At 40.7% G+C, this 23,091-nt stretch overlaps 1 protein-coding gene across 3 annotated transcripts in view; it reads left to right on the top strand.

The window, feature by feature from the left end:
- Positions 1 to 23,091, top strand: part of DNAH1 (dynein axonemal heavy chain 1) — a 122,904-nt gene that overhangs the window by 51,523 nt on the left and 48,290 nt on the right. For all 3 annotated transcript variants that reach the window (XM_035106095.3, XM_088662192.1, XM_088662193.1), the window contains exons 26-47: positions 723 to 863; positions 1,848 to 2,011; positions 2,550 to 2,663; positions 4,642 to 4,830; positions 5,525 to 5,630; positions 7,654 to 7,767; positions 8,399 to 8,548; positions 9,098 to 9,184; positions 9,674 to 9,860; positions 11,284 to 11,375; positions 11,931 to 12,085; positions 13,336 to 13,513; positions 13,833 to 14,027; positions 14,963 to 15,082; positions 15,538 to 15,696; positions 15,975 to 16,079; positions 17,282 to 17,422; positions 18,387 to 18,547; positions 19,921 to 20,078; positions 20,260 to 20,433; positions 20,546 to 20,584; positions 21,879 to 22,057. In XM_035106095.3, coding sequence (XP_034961986.1) covers positions 723 to 863; positions 1,848 to 2,011; positions 2,550 to 2,663; positions 4,642 to 4,830; positions 5,525 to 5,630; positions 7,654 to 7,767; positions 8,399 to 8,548; positions 9,098 to 9,184; positions 9,674 to 9,860; positions 11,284 to 11,375; positions 11,931 to 12,085; positions 13,336 to 13,513; positions 13,833 to 14,027; positions 14,963 to 15,082; positions 15,538 to 15,696; positions 15,975 to 16,079; positions 17,282 to 17,422; positions 18,387 to 18,547; positions 19,921 to 20,078; positions 20,260 to 20,433; positions 20,546 to 20,584; positions 21,879 to 22,057 — 3,108 coding nt within the window. The remainder of the gene's footprint in view (positions 1 to 722; positions 864 to 1,847; positions 2,012 to 2,549; positions 2,664 to 4,641; positions 4,831 to 5,524; positions 5,631 to 7,653; positions 7,768 to 8,398; positions 8,549 to 9,097; positions 9,185 to 9,673; positions 9,861 to 11,283; positions 11,376 to 11,930; positions 12,086 to 13,335; positions 13,514 to 13,832; positions 14,028 to 14,962; positions 15,083 to 15,537; positions 15,697 to 15,974; positions 16,080 to 17,281; positions 17,423 to 18,386; positions 18,548 to 19,920; positions 20,079 to 20,259; positions 20,434 to 20,545; positions 20,585 to 21,878; positions 22,058 to 23,091) is intronic.

Raw genomic sequence — 23,091 nt, 5'->3', positions numbered from 1 at the left:
GGAGCTTGTTTGTGGGTTTGGGGTGCTTCATCTTAAAAACCAATGGACAGCAATCTCTGCTGACGGATCTTTGAAGTATATTTCTAATAATCCTCTGGCTTTCCATCTGTATGCTTGGATCTTAATGGTGCATATAACTGCATTCCTACTTGTGTCTTGTAGTCTTGTCTATTTTGGGATCAGCGTTCTTTAATCATCTAGGAACAGTGCCCCCTGTTCTGCCCTGCCCCTGTTCCACTCCTGTTCTGCCCTTTTAGTGACCTTTTCGGGTCATTTCCAGGTTCAGCGCTGTGAGCACATGTGCGATCACACATCATTCGGACACATGTTCATCGGTTGTTGCCTGTAAGCCAAATGATTGGCACAGTAGGCAGTCTGTACCCTAACTTACGCATTGGGTTTTTTAAACCTGGTTACAATATTTTGGAAACAATGGAATATGTAAGGCCAGGGCTTTTTTTCTGGAAAAAGAGGTGCCAGGATTTGGGAAGCTTCTGCTAAAGAGAATGGTGTATTTTGTCTTACCTTGGCTCACATATGGAAAAACTCCAAAAGTAGCATAGCCAAGCTCAGAGGGTGTAACAGGGCATAGAGAAGGACAGGGTGATCTAGGGCTGAAACTGTTGTCAGAAACAGCAACTATGCTTAAACAGTGATGAAATTGGGGGAGGGGGGAGGTTCTCCATTGTATTTAATATTAAGGCCATACGTTTTTAATAAAGACACCACGGACTACATGGGTCTTAGATTGGCCAGGCCAGGTGACCATTGCCGGATGTCAGACGTTCTGGACAAAAGAAGTGTCAGAGGCCTTGGAAGCTGGAGATTTGGCCACCAGGTTGTTTCCACAACTAAGTGCTCAGGTAATAATTTCAATTCATTGTGTAACTTAGACTCAGTTGCTTTTGCACTGAAAGCCTGCTTTTTATATCACCTAGTTGGCCAAGGCTGGGGACCCTTTTTCAGCCTGATGGCAACATTTCTTTGTGGGGAACCTTCCAGGGGTTGCATGTCAGTGGTGGGTGGGCCAGAAACTTGTCCTACGCATTAGCTCCCCCCCCCCCCCGAGATTGTGAAAAACTCATAAAGACCAAGAAAAACTCATAAAGATCAAGACAGTGCCCACCAGCCCTTGCTTCACTGCCATCACAGAACTGTAGGGTTGGAAGGGACCCTGAGGTTCATCTAGTCCAACCTCCTGCAATGCAGGAATCTCAACAAAAGCAGCCATGACAGATGGCCATCCAATCTCTGCTTAAAAACCTTCAAGGAAGGAGAGTCCACCAGTTCTCATGGGAGTCTGTTCCATTGCTGAGCAGCTCTTACTGCCAGAAAGTCCTTCCTGGTGTTTAGTTGAAATCTCCCTTCTTGTAACATGAATCCATTGGTTCGGGTCCTCCCCTCTGAAGCACGAGAAAACAAACTGGTGGCAGCCCTTCAGATATTTGAAGATGGCTATCATACCTCCTCTCAGTCTCCTCTTTAGCAGGCTAAACGTGCCTAACTCCCTCAACCATTCCTCATGAGACTCGGTTTCCAGACCCTTGATCACTTTGGTTGCCCTCCTCAGCACATGTTCCTGCTTGTAACCTTCTTAAATTGTGCACTCAGAACTAGACACAGTACTCCAAGTGGGGTCTGACCAAGGCAGTCTAGAGTAGTACTGTTTCTCCTCCTCCCTTCACAAAATGTAGCTTGTGAGGAAGGCGGAGAAGTGGCTTTTCTTTTTCTCCTAAGGGGCTCCAGTTTTCTTACACACTTCAGTACATTGCTAACTATAGAATGCCAAGTAGACATGGGATATATCTCCAAGGCATGGCCTGACTTGTTATGCTTTCCTTGCACAGCTGAGCGACCTAGTAGCACTTGTGCGAGGGAAGCTGTCTCGGATGCAGCGGGGAGTGTTATCAGCTCTCATTGTGATTGAAGTTCATGCCAAGGATGTGGCAGCTAGACTTGTTGAGGAGAATGTCAGCAGTGAGAATGATTTTGAGTGGATTTCTCAGCTCAGGTGAGAGATTTCTTAGAATCTGTTATCGCTGTTTTTGGGTAGTGAGTTAATAACATGGGAATATCCCTGCCTTCAGCTACTGTGAGGTACATGAACTAGGCAGGACACCCTGAAGCACACAGCCTTAGAGACAGAGAAAGAATAACCACAAAGGTCTGAAAAGGATCGTCTGACTATTATTGTATAATACAAGTTCACATTATCTTTCTTCTCTTGTGCTTTATGCTAGTTGCTGAGAGGTGTTCCACGCTTAACCTTTTTTGTTGTTGTGGGAAATTTCTGTTAAATCTACTGTTTTTTTTCTGCATACATAACATTTTCTGCATACATTAACATTTCTCATTAAATGCCCAGTTTTTCAATAATATGCAGGTGGAACATGCAACGTTATAAAAGAATATGCATTGTTTAACATGAACAAAATACAACCAAATAAACAGGACTGCAGTGTTTTAAACTGATGGTATAAGGAACCCTTTGTTAGCTCTTGCAGTTTTCTTCCTATATCATTCTGCATTTAACTTTTCTTTAACATTAGGTACTACTGGACAAGAGATGATTTGTATATCCGGGCAGTGAATGCTGAATTTATCTATGGCTATGAATACTTGGGCAACAGTGGGCGCCTGGTGATTACACCTCTCACTGACAGGTATCATGACTTATTAGACTAAAAAACAACAAATTACCTCCATAATCTTGAATGAATACATCACTCTTTGAGAGCTGAATCAAGGGTCAACTCTGCCAGTGTAGCAGCTCAATTGTTGATTAATTGTAGTTTCTGAGTCATCTTCAAAGGTAGTCCCACATAGAGTACATTGCAGTACTCCAAGCAGGGCCAGGCAGCAAGAGTATGCTCAGACAAAGCCTAAGACCTAACATGGAAGCTCCTAAAAAACCAGATACATATGGAGTCAGTGGGAAACTGGGCCTAGCTTAGAGTCTGGGTGAGCAATAATCACTTTCGCATGTATTTCTGGCACAGACTGTGCAGCAAAAACTACACAGGGTGTATCTGCTTGACCTATGGTGACATAGAATCTATATTATCCACACAGCTCTTGTGTCTGCATATGCCAAATATGGTGGAGTGTTTTGGAACAGATTCCACATGTCTTAGAGAAACTATGTTTAAAGTGCATAACTTTTTTTAAAAAAAGCTTTCTATTTAGTTGACCAATGCATGTATGCATGTGGTTGGTTGTTGTTTTTAAAAAATTGACCGTGTAGTACAGTAATTGGTTGCATGCATGGAAGATGGATTGCATTTCTGCAGGCTGAACAAGGATATAGCCGTTCAGTTCTCAATAATGATAACAGAAGCAGTTTAATCAAGTGGTCCTCCGTGGATAATATTGAATGATGGTTATTCATCATTAAACGGTATGGTTAAAGCAGCTCTTTGAGAATAATAGCATATGATCTATGTCTTCTTTTTAAAAATTCTTATTCCTTTTGAGTACCATTATTGATTATTGATGCTTTAGCAGAGCAAGGGATGGGATAGCAAATGAATGTGTTGAAGTGCTAATATAATTGTTCTCAGGAGGTTTCAACCGGATCTCACTTGTTCTAGCTATTATTGATCATCATGTTAAGGTCATAAAGCATATTTAGATCAGAAAACCTAGTGAGTCCCTTTTAAAAGCTTTTTTCTTGCAGCATGTCATTTTGAAGTATTGAAATCCACCCCGGGTATGCCTTTTATTGCAGAACACACAGAGAAGTAGACTTAGAATGCAGTCCATCTAGTTTACTGTCACCTTCTTGGTGGTAAACGATCTTCCCAGTTTTCAGCCACTGGCTATATACAGGGTTGGATTCAAGTACTGTAACTTTTACTTAGAATAGACTCATGAACCTAAGTTAGTCATGGTCATTAATTTATATGGGTCTGCTCTGGATAAAAGCTAGTTGCAAACAACCCACAGTTTTCTGTAGACAAAAAGCACCTCCAGCAATCAATCAGTCCCAAGAAAGCCACCTGAATCTTTAAAAGGGTGTGTACTTTTTAACCCTAGTCAGTGTTGACGCCCTATGTGGTTTTTAAAACAAAAACCCAGAGAAGCAGATAAATGACATTCTTCTGATACACCACACATATGTCACAATTTATTTCAGGACATTTCACGCACACACCCAAGACACATTTGAATTGGGCTGGTTTACAACATAGGCAAAAAATTTGTCTGGAGGAGACAAACCATGAGCCAAAAGGTTCCCCAAAATTCACCCATTAATATATTTTTAATATTACATTAAAAAGACCACTCCCATGGATCCTCTTCTGTGTTTTCAAAATGTTTTGTGATTCTCTCAAGATTTGTCCTTTTGTTGTTGTTGTTGTTTAAAAATTGGTCACATCTACTTTTACACTTTGGCCATGCCCACCATGAGATGTAGGCCCCAGAGGGTTTGCCTGAAAAGGGTGAGCCCACCCCTTTCATAGAGTCTTCTGATCTTCCCTCGTAGTATACTGTCATTTGATAGTAAACTGCATTCTTCTTAATATATTAACACAATGAGCTATTTGGTAATGTTTATAAATGAATAATAAATTCTTCACTGCCTTACATTTGACTAGATGAACCCTTCCAGCCTTAAAATTATTTGATTCTTTGTTATAGATGCTACTTGACACTTACTGGAGCATTGCACTTGAAATTCGGGGGCGCTCCTGCAGGACCAGCTGGAACAGGCAAAACAGAGACGACTAAAGATCTGGGGAAAGCTTTAGCTATCCAGACGGTTGTGTTTAATTGCTCTGATCAGCTTGATTTCATGGCAATGGGGAAATTCCTGAAAGGACTAGCCAGGTATTACAAAACAATGCCATATATGAATATGCTACATAACACAGCCGCAAAATTATTGGTTTGCAAGACAATACTTGAATCAGAATATTGTTGCATCTAATAAAGCAGAGGTGAGTCTATGAACAAGTAGCAAGCCTAATGATTATTTCCCTACTAGCCATCTCCATATATTGCCTGTTTGAGCATTCTGTAGTGATGTACTACTATATTTGGTCGGATAGAGTAAAAGAGAACCCAATAAACATTTAGATTGTGCTAACTTACATAGTTCAAAGCCCAGTAATCTTTGGAAGCTGGGCCCAATTTACATATTGTGACTGTCCCAAAGAGGACATGTAAAATAGTTGCACATGAAGGTTGGTATCAAATGGTAGGCAGTTTGCATAAATTTGCATAACTTGCCACCAGTAACAGCCAGCATGGTGAGACAGAGCTGCTCTCCCAACACCAGCATCTCTGCAGTTTGCCTGGAAGGCACTGGGATAGTAGTGAGGCTGGTGCTGTACAAATGCAGCAGCAGAGCCAATCCTGCACTCCCAGCAGCACATTGGTGCAGCCCCAACCTCACTCCCACCCCACCTTCCCTTCCCAGTGCTGTCTAGATTGGCATAATCTCTTCATGCCTTTTAAGACCAACTGAATTTTTGCAAGTAACGATTGGATTCCTGATACTGTCTTCTCCTTATATGCTCAGTTCTGGAGCCTGGGCTTGCTTCGATGAGTTCAACCGCATTGACATTGAAGTGTTGTCTGTAGTTGCCCAGCAAATCACAACAATTCAGAAAGCTCAACAGCAGAGGGTAAGTTAAGACAGTGAAGAGTGAAGGAATTTGGCTTCCCGAACCACCCTTTTATTTCTCCAGTAGGTACTAGGACATCACCAAGTGGGATATCATTATGCTTCACTTCCTTGAAAATGTCACCACTCCTAAAGGCTTCTGTTGTTGCCCCTCTAAAGTGACACTTCATTTTTTCTGCCCTTGCTTGAAGCAGACCAAGCTGGTGCTCTTCTGACCTTTAATTGTTTGTTTGTGCATATAATTTGGTTGCTTTCCCCTTGTATATATGATTCTTGGTTGTCTCCTGAAGTTTTTCTCCCCAGTGGGCTGTTTTTTTTTGTTTTGTGGAGGTTTGAGTGATTTCTGAGATGCTATTTAAAGCTTGTTGTTTTTCCTGCCTACGTATTGGCAGATTTAGGGGGTTCTCCTCCTTTATATTGGCAGTTCCATAATCATTTAATAGAATGCATATTTTAAATGTCAGATGATTTTACTTTTATTACTTTTTTGACAGGTAGTCCTTTGGAGACCTTTTTTAATATGAATATATTTCTAATAGAATATTGAACTGGAAAATTCTGCTTCCCTAATTAAGAGAAAAGGAAGCTTTCAAGGCTCCTATTAGTCCCTTCTGCCACTTAACCGGCAGTTTAGTGTAGGAGTTTTGGGCGCTGCACAGGTTTTCATAGCATGGCAAAACCCTGCTACTGCGCAGAGGTTTGAATAGTTTTCGCCTAGCTGAAGAAACTTCTTTTCAAAGTTAATTGGCTGGTTTCAATACATTCAGAAGGGTCGTTACTTGCATTCTCTGGTGCTTGTTATGTAAGCTGTTCTTTTCAGATTGTGGGCTACAGAGTAGGTATCTTTGTGCTGGTGTTCTAGTTCTGCTTCAAGTATGTTGGTACAAAAACATTATCCAGCATTTGTTTTATTTGCTGTTTAAGTAGAAATTTGTTGTATAAGTAGATGAACATATGACAAGCCTCAAGACAAAGGTAGAGACTCTCCAGCATGGAATCCACTGGTGGATTCTATTTCTTTTATTTATTCATGAAATTTATAGTCAGAGAGGCATGGCTAACTGGTTACAAAGACTCAAAGGCAGAAAAAAAGTCATTACTCCTAAAGGCTTTTGTGCCGCCCCTCCCCTGGAGTGATAGTTTGCCCTTCCAGCCAGAACATATACTGTATATTCCTGAGTATAAGACTACTTCTTAACCCCAAAAATCTTCTCAAAATTAGGGGGTCGCCTTATACGCCGGGTCCCCCGTGAACCGAGCTGCCCGCTCGCCTAACTATATTTAAAATAGAAAATTGGGGAGTCGTCTTATATGCCCAGTCGCCTTGTACGCCGGAATATACTAACAGATATCCTAGAAAGAAACTAATGGCATGACAGACTCCAGACACCAGGAGTAGCCATCCATAATATAAGAAATGTAAACAATCCCAGTGAAGGGCCTTGGTGATGTCCTAGTGCCTCCTTAGAAACACCTTTCACGTCAATACCATAGGCACCAGGACACCAGCAAACGACATGCTCCAATGTTACCCCTACTAATCCTAGGATGGGAGCTGGCAAATTAATGATGAGGAATTAATTTCTGGAGGATATGCCTTCCAAATGCATCCTCCAAGGAAGCATGCAAGTCCATCATATAACTCTCTGTGAAAGAATTTGGAGTAGCCCAAGTTGCCACCTGACACACCTCTAGAAGAGATGCAGTGGATGCAAATGCAGCCAAAGCCACTGCAGGGTAGAATGAGCAACCATGCCTTAGGATGGACCAAGTTCAGGGAAGTGCAAATCTAAGGGAGGGATGTCATTGTGTGTCCAACTGAATCCTAAACAAATCTGGTCCTGGCTGCAAACTGATGAGTGGGTAGTGTGCATCTTTGGACCAGCCCAGTGAGGACATTTGACTGGATTTGTAAGGTTAGATTTATCTGTTTTGACAAAAAAAAAGGATTTTGTTCCATCTGGAATTGAGGATATTTGCTTACCAGCAAGTCATTCACTATGATGATGTTTTACTGGGTCTAGGTGGATCGCTTCATATTTGAAGGAGCTGAAATTGCACTGGTTCCATCTTGTGCGGTCTTCATCACAATGAACCCTGGCTATGCCGGACGCACTGAACTACCGGATAACTTAAAGGTAACTAAAGACTGCTGGACTTTGCTACACTCAGTTCATATATGAACAACTGTCTCTTACTTAACTGTAATGCTATGACATCTACGTTTTGACTATCTCAGGATGCAGTTCTAAGGTTGGGAAGGGGCAGGAACAAAAGGCAGTTCAATGACCACATCAAAGGCCTGCTGGGCTCATCCTTTATTTGTAGACATAAATGGGATGGGAGTATCCCAACCCCTAGAATGTATTGCTTTGAAGGGAGAAAATCTCTTCCAATTTCAAAGCATAGGTAAATTTGGTGAAATTTCCACTCCCACAAAGTTAGGAAAATCACTTAAATTCACGTTGGCAAGGGAGACTGTTTTTGAATGCTACTAAGTCTGATTATGCAATAAGATGTTATATTATCCCCCAAATAGTTGGAAATGCCTCCTCAGAAATCTCAAACATTAAAAAAAGATTTTAGCTGCAACTGGCAAATTTCATAGATTCTATCTTCTGTGTGCAATTAGAAAGGGTTGCTGCCACTTGGGTTGATAACCTCTTTTGTGCGGATTGCTTTTAATTTGCTTACCATCCATAAGCACAGATTGCTAAGAGTAAATATATGTGGAGCCTTCCCTCTTCATGGTGACTTTGTGCTTTCCAGGCTCTTTTTCGTCCTGTGGCTATGATGGTTCCAGATTACTCTATGATTGCTGAGATTTCTCTGTATTCATTTGGCTTCAATGAAGCCAAAGTTCTGGCAAAGAAGATCACTACCACCTTTAAATTGTCTTCTGAACAACTCAGTTCCCAGGTCAGTATTTTTGAGCCATCCAGCCTTCCTAATGTAGGAGGAATCTTTAGAGTGCCATTAGAGTACATCCTGTAGCTTGGAATTGTTGCTGATTCTGATATCTTGTACTTGGAGCACCATATTCTCTTCTCACTTTCATTGCTATCTCAGTGGCTGTCCTTTATCCGTTTTGGTCCTCCTTAGCTCAAGTTTTTGTGCAATCATATCAATGTTATCACTCATGCCCTGGTTTCATTTTCAGTTGTTACCAAGGAATTGCTTTATGAGGACAGAAGAAACTAAAAAGGATTGCTGCAGTATCTAATACCCTTCTTCATAACAGTACTCTCTGCCTCTCTATTCTTTGTCTTTTACCTTTGTTCAGAATGAAAGTATGGCCTAGCTATGTAAAGATTCTCCCTCTTTTTCTTTTCTTAGGAAAGAGGCTGGGCTGCAAGTAGAGAAGGAGATTGGCAGATTGTTCCCTTTTCTTGTCTAACTGATTAGATGCTTGCCATTCCATTTCAGTTCCTATTTCCACTATTGTCATTTCCCATATCTCTGCTGCAGGATCACTATGACTTTGGAATGAGAGCTGTGAAGACAGTCATTTCAGCTGCTGGCAATCTCAAAAGAGAAAATCCAACAATGGACGAGGCAAGTTCAAGTAGTCCCACTTTAAATGGCTCCATATGCAGTGTTGCATGAGGATGACTAGAATAGTTAAGAGCCACTTTTCTGGTTATGTTCTGGATATGTGTTGCTCGTCTGGTGGGGCAGAGTGTTGGGAATAACTTTCCAGCAGGGGCATAGACCCTCTAGTCCAAAACATATGGAGAGCATCATGTTGGTGAAGGCTGTGCTAAGACTAACTTTGTTTAAAATTTTGTTCTGCTCTGTCTATACATAATCTACAAAGATTTGTACATTAAAATTCAACAACAATTCCATTTAGGGCTGGATCTTGTAACTTTTATTTCGATTATTTTGATTTCTTCAGTAAAAAATTAAGAATCTTGAAAGAAGGTGCAAAGATTAGTAGCTCTGTAGAATAATCAAGATTTCATAGTGTGGCAATTAAAGGCTGGGCATGGAAATCCAAGAAAATAGGAAGAACTTTTACTAATATACATTTCTTGCTTGCAGGAACTGATTTGCCTAAGGGCCATCAAGGATGTCAATGTTCCTAAATTCCTGCAGGATGACCTGAAGCTTTTCAATGGTATAATTTCTGATCTGTTTCCTAAGATCAAAGAGGAACCTATTGATTATGGCATCCTGGAGGAAGCAATTCACAGATACTGTCTTAAAGACAACTTAAAAGATGTTGATGGTAAGTGAAAAAGTAACACATTGCTCTGTGGAGTTTTCTAAAAACTATATATTAGTCTCTAGTGAACTTTGGAAACTTGGCACCACAGCAGTGGATTACCGTATAATTTGTTGTTCAGCAATTGCAGCTCATGGATCATTGTGTGAGGGTGGGTTTTTAAGTGCCTGGATGGAACCTATCTGGGAATCCCATGTTCTTCACCTCATGTTATGTGGAAGAAAGGCAGAATACAATGCCATAATTAAATAATAGAGCAATGCTTTACTTGTCTGTTCAGAATTAAGTCTCATTGGGTTCAGTGGAGCTTACTCCAAAGTAAGTGAATATAGGATTGCAGCCTCAATAAATAAATCTGTCTTTCCATCTGTGGGCATTCCTTTTTAACCTCTGCTCTGATTTTGTTCTCAGAGCATCAAAAATGGAAATTAAGTAGATCAGGCCCAGAAATTCTTAAAGCAAAATATTCACAGCAGTGAGGAAAATGTCATTTGTTTATTTTTAAAGCATCTGTATACCACTTAACATTTTAAATTCTTGCCAGGAAAAGTATAAACCCCAAATCTATGCTCATTTTGTTCCCCTGATTACATTTGTTACCTAGATTTTTTTGGTGTGATTTTTTTCCCTGTTTCCTAACACTCTGGCAGAATACTGTGCAATCTAAGTAGGACCGTAAACTTGGAACTTTATGTCATTTACCTGAAGCGTATATTTAATATTATTATTTTTCATTCTGCTACATGCTTTAACGTAAAATAGCTCCTGGAGCAAAGAATATTTAAAATAACAATAAAAAATGATCAAAGCTTTAGAACATTAAAATTAGATAAAATAATAATTCCACTGATAAAAACCAAGCTCAGTCTAAAATACCAGGCAAATAAAATGGTTTTTCACCTGATGCCAAGAAAAGAGAGAATTGCAAAGTTGGTGTGCTGTAAGTGAAAATGTGCTTTTATTTACATGTACAGTGGTACCTCGGGTTAAGAACTTAAATCGTTCTGGAGGTCCGTTCTTAACCTGAAACTGTTCTTAACCTGAGGTACCACTTTAGCTAATGGGGCCTCCTGCTGTCGCCGCTGTGCAATTTCTGTTCTCATCCTGAAGGAAAGTACTTAACCAGAGGTACTATTTCTGGGTTAGCAGAGTCTGTAACCTGAAGCATCTGTAACCTGAGGTACCACTGTATACTATATCACTCTCTGGATTCTACAATGTGCAATAGCTATGAAAGGATTGAGTAAGTAATAGTAGCATTGTAGGCTGTGGTGACTTCTTTCTCAAGATGGCTAAGGAACAAACTGGTGTGTGCCTTCAGTGGTGCTTTGGGAGCTTATAGCATCCACACAGTTTTGTATCCATAGACCTGCAGGCCTGTGAAAGCAACTGTGAGGCATTCCCATTCTGAATCTTTTTCTTCCAGGATTTGTGATGAAGTGCATCCAGCTATATGAAACTACTGTGGTACGTCATGGTCTCATGCTGGTGGGACCGACAGGCTCAGGAAAAACTAAGGTAAGAACTGCCGGAGGTGCCTGGTGTTGCTGTCAACAGATGAAAAGGAAATAATGCTAAGGTGGTTTGTCCAGCACTTACAGCATTTCCAGCCTTTGTGCTTGGCTTTAATGTGTTTTGAGATATTGTTCTGAGACAGAAAAATCCCTTCTTGCAAAGTACAGTAGCAGCCTGCATAGAAGAGCTTTGAAATAAGAACACTAGGATTAAAACTGATATACTGATCTTATGTGTACTGTGGAAGAGCCTCATTAAGGAAAGTATGGCTGACTTTGAGCCTGTACAGCTTTGCTGGGATTTCTGGAGTGCGATGTTTGCCGATATTACATCAACTTTCCAAAAGAATGAAGGCCATCCCCTCCTCTGTTTTTGTGATCAGTGCTTGTCTTTTATAATCCTCTTTTCTTAATCATGTCAAACCCTTGGACAAAGTCCTTTATTACTACTTTGCATTCTTCATTTTTGTAGATTCATGGTGAGTCTGAATTGTCTTTCTTTTCACCCTTCAAATAGATGCCATGATGTTTTATTCCCTTGCACTCTTTCTGTCTTCAGTGTTACAAAGTTTTGGCAGCTGCAATGACATCTTTGAAAGGTCGGCCTTCAGTCAGTGGTGGAAACTATGAAGCCGTCAATTATTTTATATTGAATCCCAAATCTATTACAATGGGCCAGCTGTATGGAGAGTTTGACTTGTTGACTCATGAATGGTAAAAGATAAACACTGTCCTTATCTGTTCTAGATGGCTTCTGGTCTGCTCGTGTCCCTTTTCTAGGAATTATAAGCTCTGTATAAACTGAAATTTAAGGAAACTCCTCTTTTGTTAGGCATAACTTTAGCTAATGCCCATATGTTTTGATTGTACTTTTCTATGGCCTAAGAAAATCCATAACACTAAATGGATAACTGGTTGGCTCATGCACTTTCTTTTGAGTTGGGTTGGGTTTTTGCTGATGAGCCTGTGTAAGTAACATGAAAGAGATATTCAAGGCGTTAAAAGCTAATGAGAACTGGACACTAAACATGCACCTGCACCTGCAAATGTATCCTCTCATTCATTAATCAATGGAGTTGTCATTTTTATTCTGATGGCCTCCACACAAGGAAGGCAGAAGCATTTAAGGAGATTTTTCTTCCCTTCCCTTAAATTCGGCAATCTCACCACACTCCGGGTATAAAAGGTTTACAGGTGAACTGATGGAGACCGGTTCTGTGGATCACTACAATCGCAGATCCATCTTCAGGAGTAAAGTAATAGAGATGGCCATAAAACCACAGCCCATGGAAAAACTCCACTATAATACATTTTTCCTGTTTGCTGTGTCAAGTACATACATCTATACTGTATGTGTGTATGCCAAGTAAATGTTTTGTGGGCTTTGGCTGAAGTGCATATTTATGCAACCTGTTTCCATAGCATATAATGGTTAAGTGTGGTGCCTTATTTGCAATACTGTTTTTGCCCAGTGTTCTTTCCAGCTGGGCCTCTGAGGGTTTTCTTTTCTTTTGATCTTGTAAAAAGATGACCATGCATATACTAAGTGTATGGATAAACAAAAATGAGCAATAATTATAGGAGTTTTACACTGATAACAACAATTCATTGATAGAGCTAAAATGTTTGACTGCATCCAGAGATAAAACACTTGGGCTACATCCAGAAGCAATTGATGCCTTTGCATTTCTGGCAATGAATAATTACATGCATTGACACTTCATTTTCTCTGATCAAAATAATCAAATGGGATTTTTTTTGGGTTTTTTTAAGGCAGATTCTGCTTTATGATCTTCAAAAGAGCAGAATCTGCCTGCATACCTATTTAGGGCAAAATAGAGGACATGATGTGGAGAGAGACGTTTGGGTTCACAAATGTGATGCTGTCATAAATTATACTGGGCATTGCTAAATGGAAGTGTGCAACTATTTGGTTGACTCCTGATCTCCTTCCTACCTCACAGGACAGATGGGATTCTTCCTGCTCTTATCCGAGTGGGAGCCATAGCTACTGATCTTAACAAGAAATGGTACATGTTTGATGGTCCAGTTGATGCAGTTTGGATTGAAAATATGAACACTGTGCTGGATGATAACAAGAAGTTGTGTCTTAGCTCTGGTGAAATCATTAAGCTAACAGAGGTATCTTTCTCTTTCCTTCTTTTTGTTTCCTGGTATCCACACACATACACAGAGTCATTTCTAAATGTATAGTCTGCTTTTCTCTGAGAAAGAGGGAATATTTGGTTGAAATGTAGCCATTTGATTTTAGCATGCCCAAATTACTGTACTTAAGAACACAATTCTAGTATTTATGCTGGATGCTGCTGACCAGCACTGTGATTTCACTAATACATAATCCCAGTCAATGAGGGATTAGAGTTTTAGGATTCCCTCCACACTACGTACCTTTTGTGAAAAGCTGTGGGGAACAGTTTTGCTCCTTTCCTCTCATTTCCAGGCAATGACGATGATGTTTGAAGTGCAAGATTTAGCTGTTGCTTCCCCTGCCACTGTTTCCCGATGTGGCATGGTATACCTGGAACCCAGCATTTTGGGATTACAGCCCTTCACTGAGTGCTGGCTGAAGAGAATCCCAGACATTATGAAGCCATTCGCTAGAGCCCTTGACTCGCTTTTCAGCAGATTCCTAGAGGTGAACCACTACAATATTCCTATATTTTGATTCAGTGTAAAATCTGTAAATCAGCCTAGCCTTTAGCCAAAAAGAGGATATGAACCTATCAAGTTTGCCTTTGTTAGTTTTGGGGCAGCTGGTGTATGCAGTTTATTAGATGACAGGAACTTCACCTGTGCGGTACATGAGCTATAATCTTCCAAAATGCCAATTTATTGTTATTTGGCTTGCAGTGGGAAAGTTCTCTGTGATTTGAGCCCTGTCTCTTTTGCTTCCAAGTTTAGCAACCGGATTGCTTTTAAGATTTTACAGTTGTGTATTCATGATAATGATTTGGTTTTTTTTAATGGCATTTGTGGCTCTTGCTTTCATTACTTTGTGAAGCTCATTTTCATGTCTCCTGGTCACTTTTTTTCTCCATACAGTATTAACAATCACAGGTTAAGACTAATAACAGGGGAGAGGTCAATGTCATGTGAAGATCTTCCTAGTCTTCGCCGAATGGCCAAACTAAATTTAGTCACTGGCGCTTTTTCTTCCTATATGGTGTTGTCTCAGAAGTACATATAGTTTTGAATCCCTTGCCATATCAAGTGTTTGCTTGCAGAATGGGAGAAATTCAGTGTAGAACTAAGTGGGGCATATGCGTTCATGGAAAAATGTCCACTTGTGCAAAAAGACTTTCAGCACTGTCTTCACGTAAACCTGTGTGGGTTTTCTCCCAACCCTCCAGTGCAGGGGACATGCTGGGGGAGGAGAGTCACATTGTGCGAATGGACCTCATTCTGTGCACACAACTTCACTCACTTTTAATGATTGGTTTTTCTGTGTTTTTATTGGTTCTAGTTTTTATTTGTAAGCCGCCTTGAGTCCCATCAGAGTAAAAAAGGCAGGAAAAGCATAATTATATAACAACAACAACATTTAACTCTTGATCTTCCGAACCCTTTCAGGACTCTATTAGATTTGTCCGAAGTTCAGTGAAGGAAATAATTACCTCTACAGATGCTAACCTGACGATGAGTCTTCTCAAGTTGTTGGACTGTTTCTTTCAACCCTTCATTCCCGTTGAGGTAGGGCTGGTGTAGCTGTTGATGTTCAGGGTCCTACCAGGCTAAAGTAGAATGGACAACTGGGTCCAATTGAACAGATGGACTCGGAAATAAGTTCTACATTTATTGATAACAAACAGAGGAATTAGCAGACAGAAATGTACTTAAGCTTTGATATTGTTTACTGTGTTATCATTTGTGAATATCTCTTTGATAGGGTCTGATAAGTAAAACCTAGATGCTAAACCACTTTGGGGTTAATGCTGTGACAGTTGCAATGAATTTGTTCATCAGGGACTTCATGAACCAACTGGGTTGCAATAGATTTCTTTGTCCATAGAGACTGGAGCTACTTTCAGAAAAGGCATCCAAAATACATGTAGGGAATTTAGACAGATTTTGCAGATAATCTAAGGTTTTACTTTGTCACTAATTAACTTGTTCTGCTTCGTTTGTACTGCTAATTGAATCTTCAGGGAATGAAAAGAATCCCTGCAGAGAAAACAGCCCGTATTGGTGAACTGATTGAATCTTGGTTCATATTTGCTTTGCTCTGGAGTGTGGGTGCGACTGGGGATGCCCAAAGCCGTGTGGCCTTCAGTGTTTGGTTAAGGAACAAGATGGCAGATGAGAAGGCAAGTTGATGGAAATGGCATCTGTTCCTAAAAGCAGCTATAGGGCTCCTGTATTTCCAGAATTTTTGTGAGTTCCTTGTTTCTGCTGTCTCACAGATTAACACTGCCTGCCTTGCTTCTGAATCATTATTTTGGCAGATACAGGAAAATATAGCAACTTTAACTAAATAAACTGGACGGAATCACTCTGAAGTTGTTTCCACACACTACATTCTTTATATTAGTCTCTTCTGAAGTAAAGCTAGCTGTGATGTTCACTGCCTGTTTCCTTCCCACAGATTGAATTACTGTTCCCAGAAAAAGGTTTGGTCTATGACTATAAACTGAACGATGCTGGAATTAGCAGCATTGAGGAAGAAGAAGATGAAGAGTTTGTTAACATGGTAAATAAATTCTCATCAGGGGATTCAGATATTCCACCCCTTGGAAACATACTGGAGGGGCCGCATGAGCTAACCTTTGACCTAGTCGGCATCCCCCACTTGTATGAGGGAGCTTTATCTGTTACATCAGTGCATGCATAAATGTACACAGTAGCCAAATGTAGAGATGTTGGAGGGTTGTGGCCACCAAGGATATTGGCAGGACCAGGACTAACCTTCTTGGGCCTGCAGCCCTCTTCACTCTATAGAATCATAGAACTGTGGAGTTGGAAGGGATCACAAGGGTCATCTAGTCCACCCCCTGCAATGCAGGAATATTTTGCCCCAACATGGGGCTCAAACCCACAGCCCTAAGATCTCATGCTCTAAGGACAGCGCTAATACTATTTTTCTTCCCCACCCCCTTTTTTCTTTTGCAGGAGGCAAATGAGAGAGGGCATTCTGACTGTTTGTGGGGAGGATTGGCAAAATGATTTAGATAATTTAGAGGGGGATAAGGGCTTAAGGGTAACAGTAGCTTCCCCTACTCTTTTTCTTGTCCCCTCCCCAACCCCCACTAAATGCATCTCGTCACAACACTAGCATCATTTCTATTTTTTAATTTTTATTAATTATTTTATAACCATATAAACACAGCATACACATCAAGCATAGTGACATTATTAAATTTTGATATTCAGTTTTGTTTTAATAATTGACTTCACCGTACAAAATGATCTTAATTTTAATGCAAGAATAGAATAAATATAGTACAATCTTGCATATTTTGTATTGTAACAGCAGTGAAACAGTCTTAAATAATTCTGAGCATCATTTTTAAAGTAAAGAGAAAAGTCCTTGCCACCAGAGTAAGCACCTTTAAGCAACTCCTACCCCTCAGCATTGAAATCCCCGCCTGCCTCCATTCCTTAAGTCTAACTTTCTTTTGCATTTAGGAAAATGGTGGTTGGGGGAGAGGATAATCCCAGATGTAGTTTCAATGAGACTTTGTCATGATTAAGATTGGACTGGTAAAGGGAAGTAGACTTACTGGAATCTCTGGAACATCACTGTAAATTTTCCCAAGATTCTACTGCTGAGGTTCTTTGCAAACTTAATTCTGTATTCAATTTCTGTATTGGCCCGGATGTATTTAAGAAACTAATTAAGGATGTTTTAAGCCTCTGTCTGTCCTTCCCATCAAATGTACCTGTGTCTCTTAGGTGTGCTGGGAGAACTGGATGGATTTCTCTTCATCATTTACCATGGTGCCTGATACCAGCTTCTGTGACATTATTGTTCCCACGATGAACACTGTCCAGATGGCTTTTCTGCTGGAGCTCTTGCTCACAAACCACAAACCAGTAAGTTTCCTGAATTTCAAGTGGAGTTAAGTTAGTATTGTAGAAAGGCAAATATTCTGTTGCTCAGTCAAGCCAGCATTAGTGCCCTGTTTCTCCTAAAATAAAACATACCCATAAAATAAGCCATAGCAGGATTTCTAAGCATTTGCGCAATATAAGCCATACCCCGAAAATAAGACATAGTGATAGGCGCAGTTCTGGAGGGCCCCAAGGAATAGGGGCGTAATAAAAAATAAGACATCCCCTGAAAATAAGCCAGTGTGGGGTTTTTTTTAAAGGAAAAATAAATATAAGACGGTGTCTTATTTTCGGAGAAACATGGTACTTTGCTCAAAATGTACCCCCAAATGGCTACTCAGTTGACTTTATTTGCTTCCGCTTCTGCATTCATTCATTCATTAGTTTGATCTACTACAGAAGAGGTTCTCAAATGCCATTCAGCTTTATTCAGGCAGTCTCATGCAAAGATTGTGGAAGAAAATATCTGTACATAGCCCTGTACTTGATTATTAGTTTTTCTGACTAAGGCTGGATTATTAAACAGCCAACACGGTCCTGGTCTACGGCCTCTGTACTTCATTATATGCCTTTGGTATAATCTACTTAATGTTTATGCAGACCTCTAGACAGCTTAGCCTAGGGTCCATAGTTTCCACAAAGTGCTGTTTTTTACAATGATTACTGTGCAGGAGAATGTTATTAAAATATGAGTTAGTATATTTGATTTTGTTCTCCTTCGATTTGCGGAACAAAAAAAGGCTGTTAAGTCATTCAGTGAAACCCCTAGCAATTTTTGAGAACTGTTCTACTGCAGCAATAAACAAAGGAATCTCAAAGACACAGTTTGAAAAGCCCTATACAGTTACAATGGACACTACTAATTGGCAAATGAGTCTGTGAAGGTGTGATTACAGTCTGCACACATCCCCCAATAGTGACAGTTTTTCTCTCTTCCAATTTGTAGGTTCTTTGTATTGGACCCACAGGAACTGGAAAGACCCTCACAATAGCAGATGAGCTTCTGAAGAACCTGCCACTAGAATTTATCAGCCATTTTCTTATGTTCTCTGCTCGAACCTCAGCCAACCAAACTCAAGATCTCATTGACAGCAAACTGGATAAAAGGCAAATTTCTTCGTTGCAATATTTCTGCTGCTGACATCCCACTTTGTTCATATTTATTTTATTTGCTTTTTTAGCATTTATTAGCAATCCTTTCCAAATTTGCTAAAGAAATTTAAGCACAAAAATGTAAATGATTTAAAATCAAAGTATAGCTATTTCCCCATCCTGGGAGTGATAGCAGAAACGTCTGGCTGATCAACACTCCCATAGAGTTAGTTCAGTGGGCAAACAGGAATTGGATATACGCTGATTGAATGCTCTGGCCCTGGGGATTCCTACTTATTTCTGAGTCACTGGATATTTTGATAATAGTAAACAATCACATACCCTGAATGGAAAACACTGGGTCGTTCATTGAGTCGCCCCTTGAACTTGGAGGTTTTATTCATATCTATTCAGATTTGCAGCCATACTGTGTTTTACTTATGTTATTCAACATTGATTATCTAGTGACCTTTAGCAGAAAGTTCATAAGAGCACAAGATGAGAAGCCTCACTGGCTCAGAGCAAAGGCCAACCTAGTCCATCTTCTTCTTCTTAAGGTAGTCAGCCATATGCCTATGGGAAGCCTTCAAGCAGGAGCTGGGTGCAACAGCACTCTCCAAACTTGTGGCTCCTACAAACTGGCATTCAGATGCACATTGCTTCTCATAGTGGAGGTAGTATTCATGGAAATAATTCATAGAATTGTAGAGTTGGAAGGGACCCCATGGATCATCTATGCAGGAATATGCAGCTGTCCAAAACAAGGATTGAACCTGTGGCCTTGGTGTTGTCAGCACCATGCTCTAACCAACTGAGCCATAGTGGGGAGGTATGTTTATACATGGTATACATACAGCAACACTCTTGTGTTTCTTTTTGCTACAATTGCTGTTATTGCTGCTGTTACAATGTCTTGCCCACCCTTCACCATAAGGTTCCTGGGCAGGTTACAGTAATTAAAAAATGCAATATTAACAACAGTTTAAAACAAATTACAGTTCTAGGAATAGGGTGAATCCTAAAAATATATATTGCAAGCATCAATAGTGTAGGTGCCAGGAGGGAATTAGGGCTGCCATAAACAATGCCCCCTTTCCTGGGCTCCAGCCCCACAAACATCTGAGGGTGCTTGAACTACCAAGAGTTCCCTGTTTGCTGATCTTGGTATGCAAGAGTCAAGATCAGCACTGAGGAGCATATTCTACACTTGAGAGGTTAATTATTTTCCTTAGATTATACATGGATTCACCAACCAATCGACAGGCTCATCATGTTAAATGTATAGTCTCTTCAGCAGCCTTTTTTTCCAAATTGTACCTTGACTGCAGTATTTTCATCATGTGTTCCACTCTGTGATGTAGTTTTTATTCTTGTCTGGTTCTGTATAGGCGCAAGGGAGTTTTTGGCCCTCCACTTGGCAGATACTTCATATTTTTCATTGATGACCTGAACATGCCCGCACTAGAGACCTATGGTGCCCAGCCACCTATTGAGCTTCTTCGGCAATGGATGGATCATAATGGCTGGTACGATAGGAAACAAATTGGTATGACATACTTTCTTTACTTAATTTACCTAATTATTCTATAGAAAAATACTTTCTGTTCCAGGCCAGCCAGGCTAGTTCTAAAGTAACCTTCCTCTGGTGTACATACAGCTTCCCCCCCCCCCCACTGGAGTCTTGGCATTCATATATTCTCTCATTTTTCTGCGGAATGTTTTGTCAGGTACCTTTAAGAAATTGGTAGATATTAACTTTGTTGGTGCCATGGGACCTCCGGGTGGAGGAAGAAATGCAATCAGCCCACGCCTCACCCGCCATTTCAACTATCTATCTTTCACTGAGCTGGAGGATAGCAGCAAGAAGAAAATCTTTTCCACCATTCTAGACAGTTGGATGGGTGAGTTATGAGAATACATTTCCCCCTTTTTTACATAGCTCTCATATGCCATGTGACTGAGAAATGTTTGATAGTGGAATGTGACACCACTTTTCTTTCTTGGTTATTTTAGCTGGACGTCTAGGAGAAGTATGTTACAGAGAGCCAGTTCGTAAGTAACCTGAGCACAAGTTAATGGATTGTCTATGTAAGGCTTGAGGAAATAAGTCATTTGTTTGATGGTGATGATAGACGATTTTGGACCAAAAGCATCAGGAAAGTGGTTTTTGCTTCAGCAGATGGATGCCCATCTCTTCAAACACAATAACATGAATAAACTTAAGTATGCCAATTTTTGGCTTACCCAAGGGAGCTCCATACTTTATGCTGCAGGAAGCATGTGACTTGTGGACAACACCCATGTGTTTGTGCTACAGCCTGCCAATTGATTATACATGCATGTATCTCACAAGATAGTTCCCTGGCAGCCACATTATGGAGAAAATGAAAATTTTGGGTTGTCTCCACATTACCTCAAAGTAAGATAGTAATAGAAACAGACCCTTCTGTATTTTTTCTAATCTGGTTTAAACAATTCTCGCTCAGCAGGTGCCAGTTTCTCTAGTTGGAAAACTTGAGTTTTTGATATGGGGATAATGTATGCAGAATTCTTAACAGCGCAAGAACAAATCTGGGGTTAAGCTGAATTTTAATCTTGACAAGATCGAAGTCCTGTGGGTTGGTGGTTCCCAGGTTCAGGAATTGGATAGTATGCTTGTCCTGTGTGGGGTCCCATTCCTCACAAAGGAGCAGGTGTGTAGTCTGCTGGTACTCCGGGAAACGTCTCAGTCACTGGAAGCCTGGGTGGCTGCAGTGCCTTTTACCAGGTCTGTCTCGTATTCAAACTGCAACTGCAACCATTTCAAGAACAAACCTCATGTTTAGTGAGGAAAGAACTTGACCATGAGTTCCAGTTCAGATGGCACACTAAGCCGAACATTTGCTTCACTCAGCACAGCATGGAAGCAAAAAAGGGCTGAGGAGGAGAAAAGTGGCTACGAGCTGGTTTCTGGGGGCCTGCCAGAGTTTGGCTTACGATGTTGCATGGACCATGTTATACAAGCCGTTGTTAGAATTCTGTTTATCTCTGCTTAAGTTATTAGCTGCATTTTAATTGTACTATGATTTAATTTTGGTATGCTACCTTGAGACTGATGTGGGAGGCAGTATAAAAAGTCTTAATTAATAAGTTGTGTGGTTGTACTACAACTGCACATTGGGCAGTAATATAGATTATGAGGATGGGGAATAGCTTCTGTGAGATAAAGTCATTGGTAAATCTATTTTAGCTACGGTGATCTCACTATGTCTCAAGCTAGCCTGCCCTATTTCTATGTGACCACTCATGGTTCTCCCTTTCCTGAAAAGCCCCCGCTGCAATGCTGACCATCTTTTGGGTTTTTTAGCTGGATGCCCACAGGTGCAGGACTTAAGCGAACCCCTTGTTGATGCAACTATACGAGTGTATTCCACTATCACATCCCAACTGTTGCCTACTCCAGCAAAATCTCACTATACGTTTAATCTGAGGGATCTCTCCAAGGTTTTCCAGGGCATGCTCATGGCAGAACCTGCCAAAATTATGGTAAGTGCTCCCTTCACAATATCTGCTCTGTGACAGGAATTTTAGTTGCTGGAAATTGCATAATTGAATAGTTATCCCTTTGTTGTGTGCATTGCATACCACTGCACTAAGTGCAAGCAATAATGCACAATCTAGGCCTGATTGTGGGGATCTGGGTCAAAATATTGGGGTTGCTTTTTTCCTCTCTTGTTGGCAGCAGCAAGTGTATCACAACCCAGACATTATAATTAAAGAGGCAGACAAGGGTGGAGCTGTCGTCATCATGAACAAAACTGATTACATCCAAGAGGCCCACAGACAACTTTCCAATACTGCCTTTTACATGAAATTGGACTCAGACCCCACACAAGCATACAAAAAAGAACTGAACAAGATTATTAAGGAGCTACCCCTACACATCCAAGAACAGATCCTCACAAACACACCAGCGGAACCTCGGCCAGGAACTTTCTATCTTCTACCCAAAATACACAAACCAGGAAACCCAGGACGCCCCATCATCTCAGGTATTGGCACCATTACAGTGGGTGTTTCCGGCTATATGGACTCTGTTCTGAAACCATATGCTATCAGTGCTCCCAGCTACGTACGTGACACCACAGATTTTCTGAGGAAAATACAATATTTGAACAATCTTCCTAACAATACTATACTAGCCACTATGGATGTGGAATCTCTATATACCAACATCCCACACAATGATGGTTTACAAGCCATAAGGAACACCATTTCAGATAAAACCACAGCGGACTTTGCTACCAAACTCTGCCACTTTGTCCTTACCCACAACCACTTCAAATTTGGTGATGACCTGTTCCTCCAGATCAGCGGCACAGCCATGGGCACCCGCATGGCCCCACAGTATGCCAACATCTTCATGGCAGATTTAGAACAACGTTTCCTTAACTCCTACCCACTCAAACCTCTCCTGTACCTGCGATACATTGACGATATTTTTATTATCTGGACACATGGACAACAGACCCTGGAAACCTTCCACCAGACATTCAATGACTTTCACCCCACCATCAACC

This window comes from Zootoca vivipara, chromosome 2, assembly GCF_965207765.1.
Source record: "Zootoca vivipara chromosome 2, rZooViv2.hap1.1, whole genome shotgun sequence".
Taxonomy (NCBI): Eukaryota; Metazoa; Chordata; class Lepidosauria; order Squamata; family Lacertidae; genus Zootoca; species Zootoca vivipara.
The sequence above is the reverse complement of the archived record's forward strand: the minus strand, read 5'-3'. Positions and strand labels throughout refer to the sequence as shown.